General features: G+C 39.9%; 1 protein-coding gene across 1 annotated transcript in view; it reads left to right on the top strand.

The window, feature by feature from the left end:
* LOC103182627 (histone deacetylase 9) overlaps nt 1-17632 on the top strand; it is a 317211-nt gene that overhangs the window by 181740 nt on the left and 117839 nt on the right. Inside the window, exons 10-13 of the mRNA XM_007899699.2 lie at nt 2355-2492; nt 3206-3416; nt 6202-6428; nt 9722-9988. Coding sequence (XP_007897890.2) covers nt 2355-2492; nt 3206-3416; nt 6202-6428; nt 9722-9988 — 843 coding nt within the window. The remainder of the gene's footprint in view (nt 1-2354; nt 2493-3205; nt 3417-6201; nt 6429-9721; nt 9989-17632) is intronic.

The raw sequence follows: 17632 nt of genomic DNA, 5'->3' as shown, positions 1-17632 counted from the left end.
TTACCCCTGGAAAGTGGTCCACCAATCGACTGACAACTGGGTGCAAACGGTTTTGCCCCATCCAGGAATGGAACCTGGGTCCTCTCGCTTGTAAGGCGAGTGCTCTAACCAATACGCTACAGAACTCCACAATGTCCCACAAATATTCCCATTGCTGTTGGTGGGACAACTGTGTGGTACATAAACAATATAGTGATTTTTCTTTTGTTGGTGATTGCTGCTGCATTCACTTACAAAAGACAGTCATTACACCCTACAATGAATCTGGTGAAGAGTTTTGAGATGTTTTCCTGACATGAAAGGCACAATATCACACCTAAAGGTTCTTATATATTAAGAAGATTTTTTTCCCTGATTATGTAGGATTGAAAGAGTGTTACAAAATGTTAAAAGACGATAAAAAAATCACCCAGACTGTTTTAGACTGAGCCTTAAGGAGCCATTTGGACCTCACATGTGGTGAAATATGTTGCACGTTGCACACAACTGTTGTCCCAACAGATGGTTTACCAGTGAGTGGCTGGTCAAGTAATTACTGAATTAGTATTGTTAATAAAAAATAAAACTGCTCAAAAAAACAATTGATTCTCCTATCTATCCATTAACAAACAATCAATATGATGAAACCTGTGTGCTCCTCATGGTTCCAAGTCACTTTGACCTTGCATTCATGTCACCCAGCCTCCACCAAGCCTCTGTGGGAGGCTATGTTTTGAACGAAAACACTCGTTGGCATTTCTCATGTTTAAAACGTTGGCCAGAGCCCGTAAAACAACAACAATGAAAAAAAGACAGTGTGACATCCATGGGCTGCGTTTTATTATTATTTTCTTACCCAGGATAAGTGATATCTCAGAACTCAAAGGTGCCTAAAGTGGAGGTGACAAATTATAATTTAGTCAGGCCAGGACCTTGTGCACCCTTTCCCTCTTTTATTTGATTCACAGATGCTCTTTGTTTGGGAAGTAAGCAATGAGTGTTGCTACACTGCTACACTAGGTGTTCTTTTACATCCATGTTTCTCTCCTGTGGTCGGACTCAGGTTACAGCTGGGAGTCCCTGAGAAGCCACAAAAATAAAGGGGAAACTGTGCAGCCTCTCCTCGTGCTGGAATAACAGAGCAGGACACTGCAAACGAATGTCAAAGATTACAAGGCAACTCTCCTGCCCCTGTGCGTACTAAGGTTTCAGCTATTTTGTTTAAGAAAAAGAAGAAAGGGAATATGTCTGGAACCAATTCTCACTTACTGTGTAGAGCTTTAGATGGAATATTCGGGAAGTTTGCACATTAGCAAACTTGCAGATCGGTGGTATTAATATCAACATGGCATTCGAAAGGTGGCACAAGTCCAGCAGCAATTATCATGCACAATGTTATCCGTTCAGTTTGGGTGGTAGCTCTCGTAACTTAGTGCTGCGGCTGTGACTTGATCTTTAGTGCTAAGTCCAAGGCTTCCATCAGACCAAAGCATTCAGCATGGAAAGAGCCTAATTGGATTCTACAAGACCTTACGACAATCATGTAGGATATTTTTTTTTCATGTTGGCCACACACAGATTGTTGAACGTCTGGAAAGTGCCACACCCAGTCCTGCCTTATAATAATGACTGTTTTCCCCCCTTCCACCACCCACCTCTTTAAATTACACTTTCAAGACTTTGCAATGCACTGAATGAACCATTGTATACTTCCAGGGATACTGTTTCCAGATAATAGACAGTTCAACAAAAATTGCAAGTCAACACATTCCTTAAAAAGGACCAATACAGGGTTGGGAATGACAAATTAATAAATAGAACATACAGATTTGTATTTAATCTAGTGCCTTTCACATCAAATATACAAAAAAATTGCCCACAAATATACAGTCAATCCACTTTACAGCGTATTCTGTGAAGCGCTTTGAGACGTCTAGAAGACGTGAAAAGCGCTATATCAAATGCAAGGATTATTATTATTATTATCAAAGTGATTCACAGAATTTACTGTTGTGACTGGGTATTTTATAGGCAACGGGACTGCCAATTTGTGTGTAGCAATGTCCCACAAACAGCCATGAAGTGAATGTTCAATTTTTATTGGGTGGTTGGCGAGGATACAGAAAGAAAAAAACAAAGAAACAGAAATTTCTTTGTTATAACACCTATTCACTATTTACAAGTGTTCAGGCTGCTTTTGTAGGCAAACGTGGTTGTCATTTTCATCAGCAAACATTCACTAATATCCCTTTGCTCCTTCGGTAATACAGGTTTCGGAGAACTTACACATTTAAATACTGACAGCTAATATGTTGAGCCAAATCTCACAAACAGTTTCTTTCTTCAGTAATTATCATAAATTCTTCTTTTAACAGCACTTGCCACTACATCACAGGATTCTAACCCGGGATGGATCAGTGAATGCATTAAGTCTCTATACGTCACCATCGCTACCCAACATTACATTGGGTCTCCCCGCTACAGCTGTGTCATCTGCTTCCTCCCAAATGAATGTATGTAAAATTACAACTCTAAAGATTGACTTAATCTCACTGATCTGCCACATAAACGATGGTTATCTTGAGGTGCCTTAGTAAACCTTTAGGGGTCTGCATCAATGTGACCTGCATTCACAACTGGAAGGAGGCCTTTTTTTATTTACCAGCCAGAGAAATATTTTATTGAAAATAAAATTCTTCAATGAGTGCTGAAACTGGACACTTTAGACCTAGCTGCTTAATGGAAACCATTTTTGCAATATGTTTTCCCTCCCTCCCCACTCAGCTCCCCCCGAGGCTCGGGTGCCCATCTAGCACTGTGACCATGCAAATCTTCCTGATATGAAAAGGGCTATAGAAATGTAAATTGTATTGTATTATAGTGCTTGTACTCCCAGAAAATGTAGAAATGAGAAAGGGCTAATCTCTTAACAATTTTTTTAATTCAATTACAAAATCAGTGAAAAACAGTGGGGGCTAACTTGTGATGTTTCTTAAGAGAATTCATTAAATAAAGAATCTCGGGAATCCTACTAGTCTGAGAAGCGCATTACGCCACACTTACACCAAGCTTTTCAACAAACCCACAAATAGATTGCAAAGTTCCCATGGGTTAGCGTGAAGCTCTTCCAGTTACCAGCAGGTTTCCCTGTCTACGACTTGGGAGTTATTAAGGTTAACATGTGCACTACTGATGCAGTTTGACTTTTTTAAAAAATGCCTTTTAGGCCACAACGTCAACCCAAGAATGTGACAGGCAGACCATTCAGGGAATCAATCAGGGGATGGCTCTCACTGGGCAGTTCAGAGGAAGCGCCCCTTTAACTGCTTACTTGCCGCCTGCACAATTCGATGGAAAGGTGAACAGTACCCACCATGCCCTTCTGCAGCATATACTTTTGATGGAACAGGCACGGAAACAGAGCCCTCTCACAACAGGTGAGTTGAAAGGCACTATACAAATGTAATTTTGTTGTTGTTGTTAGCTGGTAATATACAACATTGCAATCTGCCTAATGCCCAGACCTGGCCAGAGGTGATTTAATGATACAATAAAATAATTTTTGGATCAGGATTTCTATAGAATCCGAACAAATGAGAATGATGCCTTCAAATTCTAGGTCTGCTTTACAATTTATTTTTAAGTAAAAGGTCACTCGGGTGGCGGGGGTAGTGGGGGGCGGGGGGGTAAGGTATGCAACTTTTAGCAAATGGATAAGTTTAATAATCATGTTGAAAATGTGGCCTAAGGCTGACTGCTCCCACATCACGAAATAACAACACAACCAAATGTTGGTCTGACACGTGGGAAACCTGTACCGAACTTAAGATATCCAAATCAAACAATTGAGAGTTGCACCTACATATGGACATTTCCCTTTGTCTGAAATGGAAAGGTACTTCTCCTTAGAGGTACGTATCCTACCTGTCTAATTACTGAGAGTAATAGACACAGGTTGGCAAGAGCCAAGTCTGAAGTCAAGTGGGAGTCTTAACTGACTTGCTGCTGCTCCCACTCCGGTGAGGGACAGAAGATGGCATGAACTTGTAGAATGTACATCTATAACTTGCTATATTTCGATAGAGCACTTCATCGGTTTATGGAAACCATGGCATCCCGTAGCTTGCTGAAACTAGCAGAGTTTCGGTTTCCAGAAAAATGCCCTGCTCAGATCCAAGCTGTGCTCATGTGGAGGAAGCTAAGAACAACTTTGAGCTCTCGGCATTTGGATTTATCCAAACTCAACTGTTTTAAGTGATTACTGTCATTAAGAAGAAAATTCTGAAAGAAACTGTGTCTATAAATACCAGTTTAAACAAAGATTTTACATTGGTTTTCAATTTTCAATTTGGCATTAGTGGACCAGGATCAAATTGTGTTCCCTTTAATAGCAAGAGTCCTAAGAAATGAAATAGAAACACTCATTCACGCGTACTTTGTCAATCAATAATGTGGTAAGGATTTCTTTCATGCAGCAGTTGCCAGGAGTGATTAATTTGTTAACAGTGAGAACAATCTGAGAGTAACTATCCTCTTTGCTAATGAGATACAGTATCAAATGTTTTTCCTGCTGTGTGTGGTGCTCAATAGTACATGGATTTTGAAGCTTTTGTTCCCAGCTTTGCACAGGCACCATGCCACTGATCTGTCAGTTTTCACATTGCCTCCAATCAGTGCAGTGCATGATTATTCCAACATGGCAAACCAAGTCTTCCTTGATTTTGTTTGCCTTGTGTGGTATTTTTCTCCTTTCAAAGCAGATGAATCTGACACTGAAGACTGGATAGAAACCAGCTCTTTCAGATCACAGATGATCCCAACATTGGTTTGTTACATTCAATGCACATGACTGAAATATGCAGGCTTTTCTTTTCAATGGACAAGACGGTTTGGTTTCACTTCCTTTATCAGTTTCAAACATGTGTCTTTACTGAGGATGGGCCAAAGTCGTAATAGATAATATATGTAGGTAACCTCATTTGTTGATTTTGTTGCACACTATCTGTGAGATTAAGTCTCCTAAAATACCATGTGGAAATGAAATCAGAAGTGAACAAGAATCATGGAAGAAGCTAGGAAGAAAGATATGGACAAAGGAGTAGGTATTATCATTCCACATCATTCAGTTTCCCAGAACCAAAAACATGAGTTTGTTACTAAAACTGATCATGTATTGGTGCTGAAATATAAGGGCTGACATGGCAAAGATTTATTTTGTTATTTCTCTTTAACTAGCAATTGATCTTTGGAGAATGATGGATTCTGAATGCAGGTTTAGAATTTGTTCATTAATGTATTTCTCGTGTGGGTTTTAAAACAGATTTTACTATAATCTGTAGGATTTAGCTGATGCATGAGTTTAATCCGTCGACTGTGTAACTCTGGGTATAGAATTAACTGGAATCAAACTGAGCCTGAGTTAACACCTGGGCCAATAGAAAAGTGCGACTGCACTTTTTCTGCGGAATCCGCTACAAATACGCGTACCTACTACAAACTCACTATGTGAGTCTCTGTCTGTATTTCTCTCTGTGACCCTGAGTGTGTTTGTCTCCAAGTGTGTGTGTTTCTATCTGTGAGTGTGTGTGTCTGTGTCTCCGAGTGTGTGTCTCTCTCTGTGTCTGTGAGTGTCTTTCTGTGTCTCTGATTGTGTATGTGTTTCTTTCTCTCTGGGCCCTGAGACCTCCTGTAGCCTCGCTGGTGTTCCCCCCTCTGTCCTCCACCCCCACAAAAAAGGCAACCCAGTTTTTGTTAAAGAGGCAATGAATATTTTTTTTAGTCGGGAGTGGGGGGAAGAGGGAACAGAAAGTTGAGATATCTACAAAATATGTACGAACAAGGTATGGGTTAGGCTGATGGATAAGTTAACTATATGTGGATAACTTTCCTGTGGTACATACAAGTGATCCATATTGTGCAGTAACAAGTAAAATAGATCAATCAAATTTCTTTTCAATGTAGCGTATGTTCAGTGGATGCCTTTAAACAATATTGGGATGTTCAGATGTGCCTTAGTAATCATGGTATAAGAACTTTATAAGTATACATGTAAGTGGAAAGATCATTATCTCATGTGGATTGAGATGTTTTTGCTGAGATCTAATAAATTGGTGCAACAGGCTCGATGGGCTGAATGGCCTCCTCCTCTTCCTGTTTTGCTATGCTCGGCTCCTCTATTATCTCCAAGCAGCCGTTAAACCAAACTGTTGTACTGTGTTATAGGTGTGGTTCCTCTTCATCCTCATTCTCCACTGGCAGCCATGGGAGAGAGAGTGTCTCCATCTCTAAGGGCCTCAAAAAAGATGCCTCGCCATCGGCCCCTTAATCGAACTCACTCTGCGCCACTCCCTCAATGCACGCATGCCCTGGCACAACTGGTCGTTCAACAGCAGCACCAACAATTCCTGGAAAAGCAAAAGCAGTACCAGCAGCAAATACAGCTGAACAAGGTCTGAGCTTTCTTTGTGCTAACAGCAGAGCATACTAGAAGCTTAACTAAAAGGTTACTAGACAGTACTAGATTGACAAGAAGGTTACCAGAGGGTACTAGAAGGTTAACATTTGGACTCATTTTTGGGTGATGAATAAACCATGTCAACTAGACCTCTTCTCAAAATACATGCATTTTGCCTTTTATTTCCAATAAGAACCCTTTTCATTTAGAAAGTACCTCAGCTGTCCTCCTCCTACTCCTTTCACCCCTGACTTGGTCACATTGGTTGTGTCTGAAGCCTGTCTGTGGCTGAATTGGTGGGATTATTGTGGAATACTGGCTTTACTTTGTTTTTCAATTAAAACTATATATCCAACCAGGATCTGTGAATCAGCTAGCCCAATGGGAGCTGCGGGGTGGCTTTGGGCTAATCCATTGTAACAGATTCAGAGTGAGCATCTACAGACCTATTGAATCCTTGAGTTATTGACTAACTGCATCGACTACATTTTTGAACAATGTGATAATTAACACCAGTTGAACGAACACATCACAGATGACAATTTTTATTTACAATATGGTCATAAATAGGTGCAATGGCATGAGACATGGAGCATTTGTTGAAATTCCCTTTGAAACAGCTGCATTTTTAAAACGCCTTTTCAGACAGGAAGCAGTTATTTGTTTTACAGTCAGCTCTCGGTATCATTCTTACTGAACTTTGCCCCTCGATTTGTGCCTTAACGTACACTTCGAGACGTAGCTCTGTTGCAACTCCATTTGATATCTTACAGGAGTAAATGGATCTTAAAAGTCGTGCTAAACTACTCGTTGATACCAATGTAAAAGGTAATTCCCTGCGTGACACTTCCAAAATGTCCTGTGTTCTTGGACCAGAGAATAGTCTATGCCTCCCTCCTGCTGAGACAGCCAGGTATTACTTCCATTAATGTGCTCTCTGCTGGGACTTGTGCAGTGGAGCCGTGGCTCATTGCATTCCTTCTCTTGCTTGCTGAAACTGCTGTGACTCAGAGAGCCCTGTAAATTATGTACCCTTTAATTTCCTGAATTAAAGCAGCTGTACATGAGAAATTGAAATTGGTACAACTTTACCTAGTGCATTTCCCGCTTATGCAAAAAGGCACTGAGAATTCAATGGGAACTTATTAGCTTCCATTTGATGAAATACCACCATTAAAATAGCAGGGGCTAGTTATATATCTTTAAATGCCCTCTAATTAATTGCATTCTCCATATAATGAATTTTGTTGAATTCAGAAAAAACTGCAATTGGAACAATGTTAATTTGTAGGCAATATTAAATGCAAGGACTGTTATAAGTGTTCAGCATTTTTAAGTATAAAAAGTCTTCACTGAACTTTGTAAAGAACGGTGGATTTGAAAGAAAGTCCCTTTTATTTCTGAAACCTAGGTTCATAGCCAGCTCAGACTGAAGAGAGTAAAATGTGATCTGAACATGTGTTGTTTCACTAGCAAGTATAAATTTTACATTGATGCTTATAAATGATGATAGTGAACAGATTAACAAAGGAAGAGCGAGTTACCAGTAACTGTCAATGTGTCCCTTCATCACATTTAGCAGAAGGGCATACATCAATAGAAATTGTTTAATTTATTTTGAGGTCTTATAATAACAGAACTCTTTTATAAAGATTCTGAGTCACAAATATTTGATGCTTTTGGTAAGTAGAAATATGTCACACCAAGCCCCGGGAACATTACTCCAGATGTAGATGACTTGGAGCAGAGTTCTCATGGGTCAATATGATGTTTGCTTAGTTACCAAGAGTCCCCATTTGCGACTTGGAGTAGTTTGTAAGGAATCCTGTTATAACACACTGCAAGGTAAACCCTCAACATCTGATTATTTAGGTATATAAAGAAAATCACCCAAGTAACAACAAAGAGCACAACGGTCTCTCTCAGTAATATTTCTATTGCTATTTTATTCTGGTGGCCAAATGTTAATTTTTCTTGGGTGCTATAAATAATAATAAATAATAATATTCCTTGCATTTGATATATGCCTTTCGTGTCAGGAGGATGTCTCAGAGTGCTTCACAGGATTCTACTGTAAACTGCAGTGACTGTATTTTGTAAGCAAACACAGCAACCAACCCAGTAATGTCCCACAAAACGCCTTGAAGTGAATGACCAATTATGTTTGGCAGATTGTTGCCTGGGACACCAGGAGAAACTCCCTTCTCTTTTTGGATGGTGAGCAAAGGTGAAGGGAGTTTAACATCCACTTGAACAAGCAGAATTAAATAAAGAAAACTTTTATCAATACAACTTAATCTATTTCCTTGACAATGGCCATGAGAGAAACCAACATTAGATGCTAAGGGAGTAATGATTATTATTTAACAATGAAATTTAGAAATACAGTTTGCATTTGTCCTCAATATGAAAAACGGCACAATTCACTTTCCTGTTTAATATTGCATATTTGACAGTGTCAGGGTGTAATAATGCCCTGACGCATTGCATCATGGAGTTGTAGGACTCAAGTGTTCACAACTAAAACTCAGTTGTGGCTCTCCCACAGTTACGTATGGGTGATGCTAACCTGAGACAAAGATCTCTGCTAGAGGGAAGGAAAAAGAATTGGATGGAGAGTCAACTCTTAGTGGTCAAGTGCACTTATCGCAAAATGATCATACAGCATTAGCAGGAGTTTGAAAGTGAATACATAGCACAAAGAGAATTTAAGTAAGAAGGTGAAATAAGGCTGAAAGCCATTCGATGCCTTTGTTCTTTTCAGTTTCTGTCCTCACTTATTAAACACTCCACTGTAAAAATAACATTAACTGATACTGCAGAATTGGGAACCAATCCATTTACAAAGGAAGAACCATTGCAAGATAATAATGTGGTTTAAATTTAACTATTGCTTGTGTACAACACCTGGAAATTATTAGATGATTACTCAGAGAGGATATAGATAGCTCCAAATGTTCAAGGACCATTTCTTCACAGCACTTTGAAGCTGTAATTGTTATAAATAGCAGCTTTCTTGCCAGTAGTCAAACTAGGAAACATTGTGAGAGTTCCTCTTCCCAAAGCATAGCAGTGACCGCGGGCTGCGCTGAACTCTGTCTGAATCCCAGGTCGTGAAATCAAAAGTGGAAGAGGGCAACGTGAATCTTTCCCACCATCTTTATCCCCCGTTTTCCCCTGATTTTCTCCCTGGCTCTGCTAATGGCAGCAGCGATGTTGGAAAGATGAATGGACAAGAAGTAATATGAGATTTACGCAGTTTAAAATTAGGTTTTGCACTTGTTACAGACGCTGTCCAAACCCCACGAGCAGCTTCGACAGCCTGAAAGTCACCCTGAAGAGACAGAGGAAGAGCTCTGTCAACAGCAGGCTATCCAGGAGGATGAGGGGCCTCCCTGTGGTGGCAACAGGAGCAACAGCAATGGTACCTGTGAAAGAGCAGCAGAATACCAGCCAGACTTGGTTGAGCAGATGAAGCAGGAGCCGCCAGAAAGTAACGATGAGTTCCAATTCAAACCGAGTGATCCTGAGGAAAACAATGCATTTTTTCAGCAGGTAAATCTTTAGTCTTATGATCATTGCTGTATGTCTCAAGATGTTAATGTCAGGGAAAATTAACACTCTGATAAATGCTTTGAGGCACTTTGGTGAAACATTTGATGCTTCATTAACAGCTTCAGTAAAACAGTTACCACATAAAATTGCAGTCCATATTTATCAACTAGTTTTGGGTGTCGATCGCCCACACCCCTAGCTTTCTGACCTTATGGTAGTCTCCATCTTTGTTCCTGCTGGTAACTTTTGCTACTTCCAACTGAGGAGAACAGCATTTCACTGCAACATCATGGAATACCAGCCTAACTCAACCTGGCATGACATTTGACATATTTGTGCTTCTGAGCACCAGTGAGGTAAGGGTCAAGAACTGCATAATTTACATTGTTTCACCCTTCAGGGCTCAGGCCTTTGAATTCAGATGCAAAGATTCACTGGATAGAGAGAAATGCAAGGATGGTTAAGGAGGCAGACCATAGGATGGTGATGCTCACACTGTCCCGTTACGTACTGTGCATAGAAAACTGTGAGTTCTACTTTTTCAGAATAGAGTGATGCACATACTCTGAGTACTTCAGAAACAACCTTATCCATATCCTATACATCAATGGTAATAACATATTCAGTCTTGATATATATATCAATATATTTTTGATATATTTATTTATATATATATATATTTCTGAATATAGCCTTGTATTTTGTTTTATTTTATTTGCAAGTTCTTCACGGTGATGAGGTATTTTCAGGGCATGATTGATTATCATGGTCAAGTCCTTTTCTGACTCTGCTAATGGATACCATTTCATTGGGATACATATGCTTACTGTTTCCTTTTCCTAAATGAGTTACCTTGCATTCGTCCACATTAAAATCCATCTGCCATTTCTCAGCCCATCCATCTAATCGTTTCACATTCCCCTGAATATGATCAATCTCTTTTTCCATTTGTTAGCTGTTCACACAGCTTTGTGTTATCAGAAAATGTTATATTACTGCAATAGGTACCCTGCTCCACATCATTCACAAATAGCGAGTATGGCAAGGGACCGAGAAAAGACCTCAGCAGAACCCCACTGGTTATTGCCATTTATCACCACTCTCTTTATAAAACAAATGTTCAATCCAGTTGGATAATCTGTCATCTACTCCTTTGAATGTGTCTGATAAAAATAGCCTCTGCTGTTAGTTTTCAAACTATAATTATGTTATTTGACTGTATCGGTCCAACCAGACTGTCCAGAATACATTTGCTAATGGGTGTTCTCTTTGGTATTCATTTCTTATAATAATACATATTTTTAATATGGTTTAGTTTGTAATCGCTTTGAGATTTCATTCCTTTCAGTTAAATTATATTTGAATCAATTTAATGCTGCAGTTGCAACTTTGTATCACCAAAAAGTATTTGTAGAACAGCCTTTGCAAACTGATACTGTAGTTGGGTTGTTGCAGTGATTGTGACTTGGAATTCCTGTGCGTTATGTTGAACACCAGTAAGATACAAGTTCATTGCGCTGTCCTCCCCTCAGTGAGTTCCCAATCACAGCCCTCCCACATGGAAACTCTGTTGGATGTGTTCCCACAAGGAAGGATGGAGGGAGGGAATTTGGATAGACGTTTTATCCCTCTATGTTGTATTTCCTGAAATGATACCATAGAATGAATATTGTGACCAGTGTTGCATTCTTATCGACGTGCCAGTTAGCAGGGAAACTTATTCTGCCAAGGTCAATAAATTTATAGATTATATGAGAATAATGTCCAGTATTGGATGTAAAGCCCAGTATTGGACATAAAATCCAGTAAGGGACATAATAATAATCCTTGGTTTTGATATCGTGCCTCAAAGAGTCTCAAAGAGTTTCACAGGAGGTCCTGTAAACTCGTGTGACTGTATGTATTTTGTAGGCAAACGTGGCAGCCATTATGCACACAGCAATCAAGGGAATGAGCGATTTTATGAGAGGGTCAGGACATTGGAAGAAACTCCCTTCTCTTTTTGAATAGTGTCATGGGATCTTTAACATCCACATGGATAGGCAGACTGGACCTTGGTTTAATGTCTCATCCGAAGGACGAATGCCTAGTATTAGATATATTTGCTAGTGTTGGATATATAACCTAGTATCAGATATTATGCCCAGTGCAATTGTACTTCAAAGTTCCCAGCTGGAGCAAATTTGATGTTTCCACTTACAATGGAGAACTCCCATTATCAACACATAATGAAGCGAAGAATGCATTATAACCTCCAATCTCATTCCTTTTGAGGTTTACTTACGTCGGTCATTTGGTTAGCTTACTTAGTGGAGCTATTGAGCATCTCACACTGCTAGTCATATCTTTTATCTTAAACCTTTTGAATTTGCACAAATGCTAAATAATCCAGGACATAAACCTGCTTCCACTTTACAAAGAGCTTGTTCCTTCCTACTTTATGTTTTTCATTCTTTACCCAGTCAGACAAAAGGTTTTTATATAAAATGTAGACACTGCTGATACAGCTTTGTCAATATGTTGCCTATCAGCAGACAGGTTCCAGAGACAGTTCACCCAAGTTTATATAGTTGCGTAGAAACATACGGGTAAAGTCTGTGTGTGAAACACACGGAACACATTATAAAATGCCGCAAACGTTACCCCCACAGAAATATTTGGCACAGGAGGCCATTGGGCCCATTGTATCTGTTTTTCCAAGTATCTCTTTTTTATTAATCCCACTTACCAATTATTTCTCCATATCCCATAATATTTTTACGATTCCCGAGTATTGTGTTTATGTTTCCTCTGATTCTGATAGATATTTTGTTGGGTTGGTGCTGTGAGTGAAGTGTTTATGTAAGACAGATACTTCAACATTCTGGTCTGCTTCATTTGCTTGAGTTCAATGATAGAACTCCAGGCTTTTCTGACAAGTCATTTTATTCAGCGCAGGAGAAGCCCAAGGGGCACTCTAAAATAGATACTGCAGACTGTGACGTGGGTAATTGTGTGAGGGTTCTATACGTGGCATTTTGCAGATGGGCTAAATAATTTCCAATTAACCAGCAGTTAGTGGTCCATCCTTGTGAAGCGAGCTGGCTGAATTTGCCTATGCAGGCATAAACAGATGTGCCTGAGCATGTACACATTGCTGCATGCATGAAGGAATATATGATCACGCCAGAGTTTTATGAGTTGGCCAAATGGGAGCTAACTGACCAGAGTATGTCCATTTAAGAATGGTGTTTGTTTTAAAAATGAGTATGGAGTTTCACTTGTCTGTGCAGAACATACTGGCAAAGAGAACGAAACCCCATTCACAAACAGAGCAGTAAAAATACTAAAGCGAGCAGCTTGCCAATGCACACAAAGCGTGTAATGTTTTTCCTGACTTTGTGGTGTTTCCATTGAGACTTATGTCTGCAGTTTTAAAAAGCAAGTTCCCAATTCACTCAATTAGCGGCAAACAATTAAGCAGTAGTTGCAAATGAAAACTTCAAAAGAAAAAAATATATAATATTCATTTCTTTGGGGCTTCATTTATGTTGCTTCTCTTGATTGCTGCTTGGCTGATTAAAATAAGTGTTTCCTGAGGCTAGTGGCAGAAGTGATATGCTTCAATGACATGATGGATCTGTGTCAATCTTTTCCTCCTTGCTGCCAGCAAGCTTCCCCTCTTTAACCAGGACAGAATTGTTCTCTGTCCCAGTGAAACTCAGGAGAATTCGGTGCCCTTGGGAGGGGGTGGATCCCCCATTAATTCCAAGTCACTGCAGCTCTCTGCATTCCCCAGTGGCAGTGACTCACCTCTTTTTTAAAAAATCAAATGGTTCATCCAGCTCTGAACCCAACCAAACTTGGTGTGGTGCCAGATCTACCAAGCTGCATATGTTTGGATAAGCCCAGATTTCACATCTGGATTTATACTCATCCCTGAGCTTTTGAAATATCATTAAAACCATTTTACTGAGAAGAATTGTCCTGTATACTTCTGTAAGAGGAATGTTGTGTCAGGAAAGCTGAAGAAATATAGCAGTGAATCCTCTGTGAGGATTAGGTTAGGCATGTCAGATAGATGAAAGGCTAGTGTAGGTACTGGTGTTTAATTCAGTACAACGCAAAGTTGTTGAACAGAAACCCAAACTCTCCTTGGAATGTCTTGCTTCTCTGAATCAGATCTGGAAGGAGAAATCATATCCAAAAATTCTTGCCATGTTGTTATTGGTCCACCCACAGGCGACTGTGCGTGAAAGTATTTGCACGCTGTAAATAGCTCAAATTCTGTCCCATAGCTCTTTCTGTTTATCGATTCTGAAAAACGCATACTTCAGCAGAGTGTAGTAAGATAATTAACATAATTAACTGAATGGTCTTCTTCTGATTTGTAGTTAAGACTCAACGAAAAAACGAATGCAGCAAAACTTTTCTACTTATTTTGCATATTAATAATTCACTGGTAAAATATTTCATAAAGAAATTTGTTTTAAAAACCTTTTCGATTGAATTTACCATTTGAATCAGCAAGTTATCTATTATGTAATAGATATAACACACAAATAAAATAAAACAGCAAATTGAAGATGTTAGCATGAAGCTCAGCACCAAATTTCTTTTTAACACAAAGGTGTTAAGGTTCACATAACCTTTTCACTTAACACATGAGCACAACTGCTGATGTGAGATTTTGAAAATTCTGTCAATTAAACTTGAAACATTGTGTTGCTAAAATAGAAAGCTAATAAAGTAAGGTTTGGCCAAGCAACTCATGCCACACTGATGCCTTGAGGTTATTCTACAGAGTGGAGCAGGAAATGCCTTGGAGAAACAGAAAGTGGAAATGAATCATGCAGTGGTGAATGAAAGCAGTGGAAGATGGGAGAAAATGGAATAATACTTTACTATGTGAGTCTTAGATAGCAATGATAGGAATTTATTTCTCATCCTGTAACCTCCAAAAAAAATCTTAGGCTTAAGAATGTATTTTCCCAATATGCTGAACTACTATTAAAATGATAAAGATACACTTTAATTTGCCTTAGGCCTTTTAAATACTGATGGATATTAAATAAAACCCTTTTTAAAACCAAAAGCACAGGCACCAAATGGAAACCCAGCTTCTGAAACTGTCAGTTAAATTGATTTAGTGTTTCTTGTGGTTAAGTGAGGTTTACCTCTATTGGAAACATTTTGTTGAACAGAATCCTGGCTTCTTCTATATATAAGCTTTCCCTTTCCCTCTGCAACCGTTCTATTCTCAGTGACGAAGGTCGATAGTATCATTCCATGGATAATCCACGGCCTTGCTCCTCCCTATCTCTGTGACCTCCTAAACCCTTACCGACTTGTCTGCGCTCTCTGTTCAGCGGACTTTGGCTTGCTTCACAGCCCCCCATCTTGCCCGCCCCACCATTGGAGGGCGGGCCTTCAGTCTCTGGAACTTCATCCCAGTCCTTCTGCCTTGCCCCCTCCCTTGCCTCCTTCAAGACCCGTCTCAAAACCCTCTTCGACCGTGCCTTCGGTCACCCTTGTACTCTTACGCTACCTTCCGTGCCCCCCCCCCTCACCCCCCCCCCCACCTACCCCTGATCCCAACCACCAGCTAGGGTGCAGATCCTTGACTGACCAGCGCCCAACGTTTTCCTGACGTGAAAGGCGCTATACAAATGTGATTTGTTGTTGTTGTCATTCCATGGATAATCAAGACATATTAATGGCGTGTGATGTGATAACTTTTACCAGTGATAGCTATAAATTTGTGGTAACTGTCACCAGTCAGTGCTAACTATAACTAGTTATCACATACATACCACAAATTTTGTTATAAAGACAAAATGTGAAGTCCTGTTTCTCTTTGCTTCGATGAACCGAATACCTCTCTGACTTCTAGAGAATAGTTTATACTACCAGCCAATCCAGAGCCGACAGACATTGACCCCATGTTGAATTTTAACCCAATGATTGATTTTAAAATAATCTTAGCCACCAGAGTTACTTTTTAATTTAAATTTTTCAGTTTTGTAATTAGTTTTGAGCCACTATCCGAAAAATACATCCTTCTCATATGAAAGCAGTAATATCAAATGCAAGAATTATTATTACTTGTTGTTGCTCCATTAATAATCAACAACAACAGCAGCAGCATTTATATAACACCTTTCATGTGGGATAACGTCTGGAGTGCTGAATCAGCAACAACTACACATTTATGCTGTTCCTTTCACAAAGTGCTTTACGAAGGTTGAGAGGGAGCCCCAACTTGGGGGCAGTGGGAACCTAGAGTGGCTGACTGATAGCACAATAAAAAGAGGCAAGGTAGCCTTGATATCATGAATACATGAGGCAAAAGAGAATAGAAGAGTATGGGAGAGGGATGGAGCTCATGTAGAACATAAACATGAGAATAGACTAGCTGGGTTGAATGGCCTGTTTCCATGCTGTAAATTCCCAAATTTTCCCTCCACAAGTGGCAGATTATTCAGAACTCTGCAGCTCATGTCCTCTCCCACACCAAGCTTTGTGTGGTGATCACTCCCACCCTTGCCCAGCTTTATTGGCTCCGCACCCCTCAGAGGATAGAGTTCAAGATCCTTGTCCTCAAATTTCCATGGTCTTGCTCCTCCGTCCTCTGTGACCTATTAAAGCTTCATCAAACCATCTCCACTATGAAGGCCTGCTCCACACCCTCCACCCCCTCCCACCAAACCCCACACTCCCTCCCACCAAACCCCACACCCTGCTTGCTCCACTGTCGACATCAGGCCTTCTGCCTCTCTGCCCACACCCATCCCGGAGCACCTCACTTCACCCCTTCCCTTGCCTCCAAGAACTTTCTGAAGACTTTCGTTTTTGACCATGCATTTGGTCATCTTGTCTTCCCCACACCCCCGCCCCTCCACCCCTCTCTGATCCCAACCTGCATCTCGGGTGAAAACCCCGCATTGTTCATCGATGTGGGATGCCCTCCAGATGTGAAAGGTGCTATATAAATGCAATTTATTGTTGCAACAGTCTATTAAGTTTTACGTAACTTTCATACTGCAATATTTAAACAGATTCTTCTATACAACCGAAGTGGTGTGGCATTCAGATTGCAGCTCTACATTAAAGTCTGAAAGAACAACAGTCTTTCCAGTGCTAAACAAAATTAAATTGATCAGCAACCTCAATATAAAACAATATGAATGATTTTGTGAAGTGCAATAAGTGTATTAGAATTTGGGAGTTTACTCAACACTAAACCATTTTCTTAGCAATAAACACGCCCGATCTGCAGCCTAGGTTCAACCATCAGAGTTGTTCAGTTAAGCAATACGTGGCAGAGTTTCTCGGGGTTAAAAGGCATTAACAATTAGCTGAAAAACAGCTGCTGTGTTTTCATCTTTAGAAACTCCAAGCATGCAAACATCCCATAGATATTAACCCCAAGGCAGAAACAATTCATAGCAACTGAGCACTTCAAAAAAGGTTCTCTCACAGAGGTTCCAGAATGAAAATCCCAAGCACCACAAGATCACGTGTGGTTATTCTCTATGTCACAAAATTAAATATCAGCTGGGGAGTAGTTTGTGAGAAAGGGAACCAATGTATTTGACTTCCACTTATATATTATTTAATTTAACCCTTACCCTGCTGAATAAACAGGAACTGAATACAGCTGGC

This window comes from Callorhinchus milii, unplaced genomic scaffold (genome assembly GCF_018977255.1).
Source record: "Callorhinchus milii isolate IMCB2004 unplaced genomic scaffold, IMCB_Cmil_1.0 Scaffold35, whole genome shotgun sequence".
NCBI classification, from domain to species: domain Eukaryota; kingdom Metazoa; phylum Chordata; class Chondrichthyes; order Chimaeriformes; family Callorhinchidae; genus Callorhinchus; species Callorhinchus milii.
The sequence above is the reverse complement of the archived record's forward strand: the minus strand, read 5'-3'. Positions and strand labels throughout refer to the sequence as shown.